The sequence below is a fragment of the Carassius auratus genome, chromosome 44, assembly GCF_003368295.1.
Source record: "Carassius auratus strain Wakin chromosome 44, ASM336829v1, whole genome shotgun sequence".
Taxonomy (NCBI): Eukaryota; Metazoa; Chordata; class Actinopteri; order Cypriniformes; family Cyprinidae; genus Carassius; species Carassius auratus.
This window is the reverse complement of record NC_039286.1, coordinates 3651147-3661588: the sequence shown is the minus strand read 5'-3', so window position 1 is coordinate 3661588 and position 10442 is coordinate 3651147. Positions and strand designations below refer to the sequence as shown.

The following is a 10442-nucleotide window of genomic DNA, read 5'->3' as shown; positions in this document are numbered from 1 at the left end:
TTCGCTGCTCAGTTATTATCACTTATAATTAGTGTTCAATAATTAATAATAATTTTCATGATTCTTTTATAAACAGAGAGTTCAATAAACAGCATTTATTTGAAATTGAAATCTTTTGTAGCATTGTAAATGTTACAATGTCTTTTTTCATAAGAAAAAAAAGCTTACTTACACCAGACATTTGAATACTAGAAAAAAATATAAAGCAGCACAACTGTTTTCAACATTCATAATGAATGTTTTTTTGAAGGATCTGATTTCTGAAATATCATGTGACAATGAAAATTGAGCTTTGCCATCACTAATGTATCTATCTGATATAACGAGTAAAGTGCAGTCATAAACATTACTGTGAAGATAAGCACTTCCAATAAATTGTACTAATTCCATCCCAAGTGCCCATATACTCCCTGAGGTCTGAGATGACTTTGCCCAAAGCCTTGGCAGTCCCCATGTGGCTAAAATGATGCTCTGCGCCTGGCATCTCAATGAGAAGCTCAGTCCAGCACACTTCCTCATTGAAGATCAACGTGTGTAATGCATGCAGCACGTTTATAAAAACGATATGGAAGTACATATTTTTACCTATGAACATACAGAAATCATTTAATTCATATACTTTTATATAAAAAGTGACATGGTTTAAAAGAGTACACCCAGACTTTTGCAGTTAATAATTATAACGCAATTCCCTTTAGTGTCACTAGACGGCAGTAAGAACTGATGATGCTGTAAGGCAGCCACACCCATGTGTATGTCAGTGCAGGTGCATTCTGTCATGCGCTGTGTTTCCAAATGGAGGAAAATATTTATATATTACTTTCAATAGTATGTGCTATTGAAAAGATTTAAAATTAAGTCCAATTACAATCAAGGAACTTAACCAGCATCAGGACCATAAGGTGTATAGGGCAGCATCACTGCAGCATCACTGCAGCATTACACAGAGTGGGTCTCTTACAAGTGTTAGGGTGCTTCCAGTGGTTTGAATGAGAACTGCAATGCAGTATGACACTGTCGTGGACTTTTCAGTGCAATGCCTTTTTAAATAATTCAGTGGCTATGCCATCATACCTTTCAAAGGTTTTTCTTTTTTTGCAAGTCAAGTGATACTTTTATTCAGCATGAAAGTTATCAGAATTAAAGACATTTAAAATTTTGCAAAAGATTTCTATTAGATTTTTTAAAACTTCTATTCATAAAACAATAAATAATCCTTTAAAATAAAGATTTATCATGTTTTGGGCAGCCTGGATCACGTTCTTTTTCTGCAGGAGCTCATTCTGTTTCCTCCAATATTTTTAGATGCATTTTGTCCATAGAAATGCGTTATTCAGTGCTGCAATACACCTGGCTGCAGTTGTAAGTGCGCTGTGGACAGACCAGACTAATCGATAATGAGAATCGTTGTCGATGATTTTCATTATCGATAATAATCGATTAGTTGTTGCAGCCCCAATAAAGTACACATACTGTCTATTTTATATATTATTTTTAAATATTTAAATACTTAATTATACAGTTTTCCTCCTCACTTTTTCAGCTTATCAAATTTGAGTTCCATATATTTATTATATTATTAATAATAATGATATTTCTCATTCTGAGATTATTTTAAATATTTTACACTATGTTCATGACACTTTTCTGACAACAGCATTCAAAAATGCCAGAATGAATGAAATAATGACCAACAGACACAAAGATGCTTTCAGAATCAGGCATTGTTCAATGAGCATGGAAGACACCAGACCCAATATCTGACATTAGTAAAGTACTTAATATCTGGAGCAAACAAATCACAAAGCAACATGACAAAGGCAAAAAACACATGCCACAATCCCTTCATCGTACACCAGACATCAGAATCATTTAGAACTGGCAACAATCACTGTGTAGCACCAGGTTTTAAAACCGTTTGCACTGTCTGACATACCTGTAATTATTTTATTAAAACAACTGGACCTTAAATACAAGTTGATATCAACACATTTGATTCCAACATCTCGCAAAATATATCAAACTGCTTTAGCACAATGACTGAGAACAATTGTAAGCGATGCTATGTATTTCACACATTTAATCACATTACTTTAATATATTCATAAGCACCGAAATCCAGTCGCAAAGAACCCTGTTGCTGAGCTCACAGCAATACTAGAGTTAATTCATACAAAAGAAAACACCAAATGCATTTAATGACCAGGTGTCAGAGCAATTCAACTGAATAATGTTACATGCTGAGTTAATGCTTTCAACAGTCTGGATTATACAACCGGTTTAATACGATCCAAGTAGTGTGTGACCATAAGCACCAAGTAATGTCAATGCATTGAAATCTACAGCTGTGGAATGGACCTGAAGTGAAGTGGTGGTCTTCCAAGTGCAGGATTTGTGAATGTAAGACAGAGAGTGAGTGGAAAGGCTGAGTAGGTGTAAAAAATCTAATTAAATAATCCTATTGAGCAGCTACTTTTTCAAAATTGCTGGCTTGTCAAATAAACATCTCAGGTTTGGTGAGGTAAGTTGATAACTTGCCCTTTTGTGAACATTTAACTTGGAAAAGTTAGATACGGGATCAGTTTCAAGTCTGATCTGGGATCTGGGATCCCGTCTGAGAAGGAAAGGATGACAGCAATTATCCAGTCTGAGACTACCTGGATTCACAAGTGTAAGAAAGAACGGTGAGATCTCCTGATATGCTCCCTGACTGCCGAGTGCGTGTGTTTAAAATGAGTTGTAAAAAAAGACAATACAAATAAACAAATTGAAAATATAAGAATATATATATATAAAAAAATGCAGAACCAAAAAATACTCCATAACAAAAGTCATCTTCATTACTGAGCACATAAATTAAAAACTACACCTCCTTCATCTTCACCCATCATCCCTTCTTACTGTCTGGCTGAGAGAGGGATGTGAAGATGGAAAAGAGGACGACAAGCACCAGATTAAGTAGAGAGTGGATCTATATTAGTGTCTATGGAGGGCCCTTTCGCCTGCCTTTACCTCCCTCTCTGTGAATTCTCTCGTTCTGCATGTTCATTTTTTCTTCCGCTCCTGCGAACATCTTGGGCAGTACCTGTTGTAGACGGAAAGACAGATGCATATTCACTAAAACCCAAATTCTCTATTGCTATATTTAGGGAGCTACTTCAGACTCTATTTCTGCACTCATGTCCAAAAGCATTGACTTGCATCAGTTTCAAGGGCAAAAATCACATGAGTACTAACCATTTCCCCCTGGGCTTGGTGGTCAGACCCACACAGGCAAAGTGGAACCACTCAATAGAACACTAAAGAAAGAGAGACACACAAAGCACAGCTCTGAATATAAATGTACAGGAATCTTCTGTAATACACTGCTGCAGTCTGGGAATGGAGTTTACAGCATATGACTGGATACTTAACCTCAATTAACTGCATTAAATGGGAAAGGAGACTCACGTCTGTATTGTCACAGCCAATCATCTCTCCGTATGAAACCTGGTGGCAGAGGCAATAGGTGGGCTCATTGGGGTCCACTGGCATATCCAACACATCCGAGGGGTGTACGTTCCCAAAGTTCACCGTCGGTGCTGGAAACTCAGAGCTGGAAGAAAATTTTATTCGGTTTCGGAATGCATTTATTTTATTTTGGGGCATTTTGCCTCTTTTATTGACAGAAATGTTTAGAAAGGCGAAAAGCAATGACGTGGGCCAGACCGTAGGGCAAACAGCTAACTGTTTGGTTTTTCTAAAGATTAAAATTTTATTTCAAAACAACTTCTTAAATATTTATGTACATGCTGGGAGGCTCCATTTCCCCTCTACTTGGAAATCTATTCAACATCACAAACACATTGTGTTTACAGCCTAAAGAAATCTCTACTAAAAGATGAAAAATAAAACAGTACTTAAGCTGCCTGTGGCACACAAAGATTTAAAAAATCTATTTTTGAAATAAGTCTCTTATGATCACCAAGGCTGCATTTAATCGATCAGAAACACATTAAAACAGTCATATTATGAAACAACTTTAAATATATGAAACAATTTTAATATATTAAAAAAAAAGTAATGTATTCCTGTGATAGAAAGCTGAATTTTCAGCATCATAAGTCCAGTCTTCAGCTTAACATGATGCTTCAGAAACCATTCTAAAATGCTCATTTGCAGCTCAAGAAACATTTATATAGAGAGTTCAACAGAAGAACATTTATTTGAAATGGAAATATTTTGTTCCGACTTTACTGTCACTTTTGACCAACTTAATGCATTCTTATCAAAACATTTTCTACAGTAGTTTATATGCATGAAAAATACAAAGCTGAAAAGTTGAATTACAAAGACAAACCAACTATTATTGTAATTCTGGTGCCACAAGCAGCACAAAAATTACACACTTTATGAACAAATAGAGAATTCTAATAGAAAATGTGTGTGATTCTCACCTTTGTGTGAGTTTGACCTTCTTCTGTCCGCTCTTTGAGCTGCAGTCATCGTCAGAGTTCTTCACCTTCGACCTAGTGCGAGTCACCTCCTTCTTCTTGGGTCCTCGATGGTCACCTTCAAACAACAATAAACGACCATCAGAGACAGCGTTGTATGTCTAGAGATCAACAAAAGAGATGTACATGTGCCAAAACAGCACTAATAGTCATAAGGAGCTATCAAAAGCACAACTCTCACTCTTGTTGCCCTTGCTGGAGGTAGAGTCATAATCTGTGCTTTCTATCTGTTTCTCCTTGAGGTCGGCCTCAAAGCGAGCCAGGTCTGTATCCAACCTTCGGATATGCTTGTCCACCTAAATGCATGAAATAAATGAAGTGTGACCCACTGTATTTAGTTATAAAGCAACTAAATGTACATTACAAATACATATTTTACAATGTATTTAACATATATATATCGGTGTGTTTTTTTTTTTTGAACTGAGAACTTTTTAGCATCACATGATTTTTCTGAAATCATTCTAATATACTGCTCAAGAAACTTTCTTATTATTATCAATGTTCATAACAGCTGTGCTACTTAATATTTTAATACTATTTGATGAATGAAAGTATTAATCTCTTCACTTCTTCATTCAAATGTTATACATCAACAGAATTTGCAGTAGTTATAAAAGCTTATTTGTAAGGAGCAGATGCAAATTCACACTAACCATCTCATAAGTTTGCATTGCAAGCTGGACCTTGTCATCTCCAAACTCTTTACACTTCCCATAAGACTGCTGGATCTGTCTTAACAGCGAGAGCTTCTGTTCAGAGGACAACGTCCGAGCGTTGGCTGTGTATTCACGAGCCAGAGAATCAATCTGCCCTTTAAGATCTACAGAAAGAAGTAAGATGCAAACAACCAACCACTTCTGAACAGCCATTTACCACCCCAAATAAGCAGACATTAAAAATAAATGTAAAAATGTTGTTAAAAATATGATCCTAGATTACTGTATTAAAGGGTTAATGAAAATGATGTCATTAATGACTCATGTCGTTCCAAACCCGTTAGACCTCCTTTCATCTTCAGAACACAGTCTTCTCTTCCAGGACATTGAAGACAAAGAAGACAAAGCTGAATAAAGTCGTAATTTTTGTTATTTTGTTGGACCAAAGTGTATTTTCAATGCTTCAACAAATTCTAACTGACCCTCTGATGTCACATGGACTAATTTGATGATGTTTTTCTTAACTTCCTGGACATGGACAGTATACCGTACACACAGCTTCAATGGAGGGCCAGAGAGCTTTCGGACTAAATCTAAAATATCTTAAACTGTTCCAAAGATGAACGGAGGTCTCACGGGTTAGGAACGACATGAGGGTGAGTCATTAATGACATAATAGGTGACTTTGATCAGGGTTGCAGCCAAACTCTGCACTGCATTGGCCCTGGTCTACAGTTTAGACTCACCCTCTGTCCTCTGGTCCAGATCTCGCATCAGCTGGAAGTTCCTCTGCAGTTCAAAGGGCAGATTCTCTATGCCTAAAGAGATAGAGTGACATATAAATCATCTAACACTATGACCAAGGCCAGAAACAGAACAATAATCTGTGCACATTTGAAAACCAGCACTACAGTAAACAATCACCATCTGTACAAGCCCAAGCTAGCTCGACTTTATTGAAACCTTGCGCTTTAATAACGCCAGGTATTCATTTTAAGTTTTTCATTATTCTAATAGCAATAGTATCATATTCCATATTACATTCACGTTTGTTGGTGCCGCACCAACCAAACAAAACTACAAAACCATCGTTCACTTCATAACAGTTTACATTTCCAGTTAGATTCAGAGCACAGTGGTCGTACTGACGTCTTTATTAGCGCTGTTTTGTGTCGTTCAACGATCGTTAAATAGTAAACCGTAAGTGCATGTGAAACGTGTAGACATGCCGGACAATTTGAACGCGGAAGAGGTTTGTTATTGGCGATGTATATCGAAAAAAAGACAATAGCCTTACTGTCCAAGTAGTGCTCTAGATACATTCCAGCCGCCATTTTGACAAACACAAACAAAGCTTCTTCCGGTTTCGCCGGAAGTTCTGGGGGTAGCTTTGATGGGGAGGGGTCATGAGTGGGGGGTGTCTGCTGAACTCTTTCATGTCCTGCATGTACTTTGAAAGTATGTTGAAACAGAATGATAAAACTCCTCTCTGGATGTTCAGAGATATGTGCAATGGCAAATAGCACAATGAGTGTAGTAGTAAAAAATTAGGAACAAACTGTAGGATTTTGTTTCACATTTGATGAACGGCTATATTCTTATTTATATTGTCATCTGAATATCAACATCTGTTAAGTAATGGAATTAATCTTTGGAAAATAGTGGTCTGACATTATATAAGAGGAATTTGTTGACACATTTTTATTTTAAAGTGAAAATATCAAATTAGACACTTGAGCTAAGATGCTCTACAGAATTGGCACTGAGATATAATTATTTACATTTATTGTAATTCATGGGGTTATTATTTAGTAATTTAATTCAGATGTACATTTCAGACTTCTTCACTATTTATTAAAAACTAGTCTAATTGAGTGAAATCTTTCAGTGTTCATTTTTTGACATTGGGGATTCCATTTTGTCTGTCATTGGTTATTCAATTATTCATCTAGTTTTTATGTAGTATTTTAGAACATGACATAAAAAATAGCAAATGTATCTAAATAGGTTACAGTTTAAAAGTAATTGCACATCATTCTTAAGGGAAGCCTCTTCTTTTCCCCATCGTACCCTGCTGTGGTATTAAGTGTTGGACATGTTGTACATCAGAAGAGTCACAAAATTTACTGGGCTTAGGACAATATTTTTTTTATGTCACATAGGACCTCTCATCATAGGGCGCCAAATAAAAAAATTTCGCCCACATTTTTCAAAATCACCTGATTGTTTTAGTGTTCCTCGTGAACTTATCGGCATCATCTAAATAAAGAAACCCATGAACCCATGAGGTTTGTTTATTTAACATATAATTAATGTCATCTGTTCTTTATCTGAAGCTATACAGCTGTTCCTAGCACATACTCTGTACTTTTCACCAGGAGAGGGCAATAGACTTTATAATAGACTTTGAACTGTTTAACAAGAAAACCTGGAGACTGAGCTCCAGGGAGTGTTGGACAATACCTAGTCTCTCTCTCTCAGGACAGTCATTATCCCAATAAACACATAACAGAAGTGGAGCTTACAGCCAGACAACAATATAGCAGTTAAGACTGAGACTGTGTTGTGTAGTATGTAGAGGATACTCTGGCACAATATGTCACCCTACAGGACTGCCAAAAGAACAATTACTGCTGCTTTCCCAATCGAGATGCATGTCTATAGCTTCCTCCTTATTTTGAAATTGCTTGGCCTTGTATTCTCATATGTAGGCTATTCAGGACTATGTAGTCTGTGAATACTCTGTACTGCTGAATCATTTTCTAAAATAGCTGTAGATGAACATAATTAAGATCTAGCGAGATGATCACTTGCAAGTACGATTCTAGATGTTATTTGCATGCTGATTTCTGTTCTGTTCTTTCCAGCACTTTTTTTTTTCGACCTAAGCAGGCACAGAATAAATGTTGGTTCAGATAAAGCAGCTTTCAAAGTCTCGTCTAGCTGTGGCTGGTATAATTTTGGCTCAGTAACACCCACATATCATATGAAGTATTAAGGGAGCACTCTCTGTTTAGTGTTGTCAGTGGTCTCCCTCAAGGAGAAATTACTGTGGCAATGCTAATAAGCATTTATGTTCCCTTGAGCAGATTAAGAAGGGAGAAGACAAGCACTCTTTCCTAGACAGAGTCGTAATCACAATGCCCATGGCGCTCATTTAGGGGAAGCATGCCACTCATATTATTTGAGTGACTTGATTTTCACCATTATTACCGCTTAGAGCTACCAGGGGATGTGAAATATTGTTTACGAGAAATACTTTAAAATTGCAAAATCAAAAAGCAATAAATAAAAAGTCACAAACTGAAATTTTTGAGTGTAGGCCAGATTTTCTTTCTTTGAGTTATAATGTTTTTACTTTTATACTCACAGATTCAACCATTTTGCTTACATTGTATATATGATATATTATATGATATATTATATCATATTATTATGCCCTTATACCGAAATCCATACATGGCTTGAAAAAAATAATAATAATACATATTCACGAAATTCACGTTCTCAGAGGGCCAAAGAAATGTTCAGAGTGAATAAAACCCTGCTGAATTACTTTGGTCAAACAAGAAGTTATTGATCGTGGCCAAGGGCAGTATAGAGCTGGGCCTGACCCTGGTTCTCTGTCTGAATTAGAGCTGCTCAGGTCTGATGTACTCACACTCTGCAAATGTAGAGGGAAGAAATCAGATTTGCAGCAGCTGTACTGCAGTTTGCTATGGGGATTGCTCAGAGCATTATCCCCATCATCATGCCCTCTATGGCACATTGGGAGGTCAGTGCATGTTCATTGCTATTTATAATTATGCAATTAGCATGAAAATATGTGGTAAGTTATACCAGCATGTAATGTAGCCTAAAAGCATGCAAAAATAATGTTAAGTTTAATTATCAGCATGCTACCTTCAAATTATAGATGCTGCATATAGTTATACTAAAATGATGTGTTATTAAGCGTACAGACAGACACGCACAAATCAAAATATGAGTCATAGGAAGTCCCAGTCTCAAAGTGAATTTGATTTCAGTAGCTGCTTTGAAAATGAGGGATATGATGGAGAAAGGGAGGGAGAAAGAAGCATGACTCACCCTTTGAGAGAGCCTTCTGTAACTTCAGGCAAGCTGTTTTGCGCATAAATAAAAGATGATATAGTGTCCCATTGTTGGTTTTGTGTTGTCAGGATGAGGCTTCTCCCTCCTTCTTCCTCTCCATTTATCTCCCTCAGTGTCAGGTATAGGCCTCCTTTTTAAATTAGGGAAAGATGAGGCATTTATTTGTGTAGAGTCATTTATAGAGTGCATTTGGTCCCTGTAAAGTAGGGAAGAACCCCCCCCACACACACACACACACCTCTCTCTGTCTCACATACACACAAACAAGATTCCATTTTTTTTTTCAAGAACTCTCTTATTGAATATTAATTAGTATTTAAACATTTAGTATTTAAATATAAATTATTAACAACATATTTACTTGTAAGTTTCCAAATGACTAAACATAAATAATGGGCCCTTTCTTAAAATATAATGAAAAACTGTGCAGTTTGGCGGGCAACAAAGCTCATCTCTGCCTTTTCAGAAAATTTGATAATGTGCTTACTAGTTTAAGTTTCTAAGGATATACAAAGGCATGCAATGTAAACCTAAAACTTTATTTCAGAAATGAAAACATATTGTAGATTTGATGTGAAACAATATAACACCAATGTGCATACAGTACTTCATCCTTTCTTTCCTCCTCCCATCCCTCTCATCTGTTTTCTTTTATACTCCTGAATATTAATTCAAGCTGCTCAGCCTCATGGTCCTTAGTATGATTCAAAGCACACCTCCTGGGTTAGCCCTCTCCAAAGCTCTTCAAAGGTGCTTCTTCTAGCAATGCTGGCTGCATGCAATGACAGAATTAAAAAAAAAATAGAGAAGGAAGAAACCTTGCTCGCTTGATGCGGGGAGAGTGCACATATATGGTCTGGACAGCATGTGAGTGTTTGTGTGGGTAGCCAATATTCAAGGCTACGGATCTCCACAGACACACTGGTAATGACAAGCAAACATGATGAGACGGTTTTATATAGATGTAAAAAACTCTTTGATTTGAGTTTGAGGGCTGAGAAGGCAAGTAGAGAGGGAGTCGGAGAGATCGGGATGTTTCTACATGTTTGCCTTGGAGAGTTCAAGCGCAACAGGAAAACAAGAGCGAGGGAGGGGCGGCAGAACTGGGTGGGGAGACAGATGCACTGCATTGTCAAGCGATAATGGAGAGAACCAAAGAAAAGAGATGACCCGTATG

At 36.8% G+C, this 10442-nt stretch overlaps 1 protein-coding gene across 1 annotated transcript; it reads right to left on the bottom strand.

The window, feature by feature from the left end:
- Positions 1–1706: 1706 nt before the first annotated feature.
- LOC113062156 (inhibitor of growth protein 4-like) lies at positions 1707–6542 on the bottom strand. Its single transcript, XM_026231786.1, has 8 exons — positions 6450–6542; positions 5899–5970; positions 5150–5316; positions 4675–4789; positions 4437–4551; positions 3451–3595; positions 3238–3299; positions 1707–3085 (listed from the first exon to the last, which is right to left on the bottom strand). Exons 1-8 carry the CDS (start codon positions 6484–6486, stop codon positions 3046–3048), a joined length of 753 nt encoding a protein of 250 aa, XP_026087571.1. The 5' UTR covers positions 6487–6542; the 3' UTR covers positions 1707–3045.
- Between the last annotated feature and the right edge of the window lie 3900 nt (positions 6543–10442).

What these genes read in the sequence shown, in the direction of transcription:
- LOC113062156 (XM_026231786.1), bottom strand. Translation starts at nt 6,486, where the DNA reads ATGGCGGCTGGAATGTATCTAGAGCACTACTTGGACA. An exon ending in CTCCAGCAAGGGCAACAAGA is followed by an intron (nt 4,552 to 4,674) that starts GTGAGAGTTGTG and finishes TGTTGTTTGAAG; the next exon opens with GTGACCATCGAGGACCCAAG. An exon ending in AAGGTCAAACTCACACAAAG is followed by an intron (nt 3,596 to 4,436) that starts GTGAGAATCACA and finishes ATTTTCTTCCAG; the next exon opens with CTCTGAGTTTCCAGCACCGA.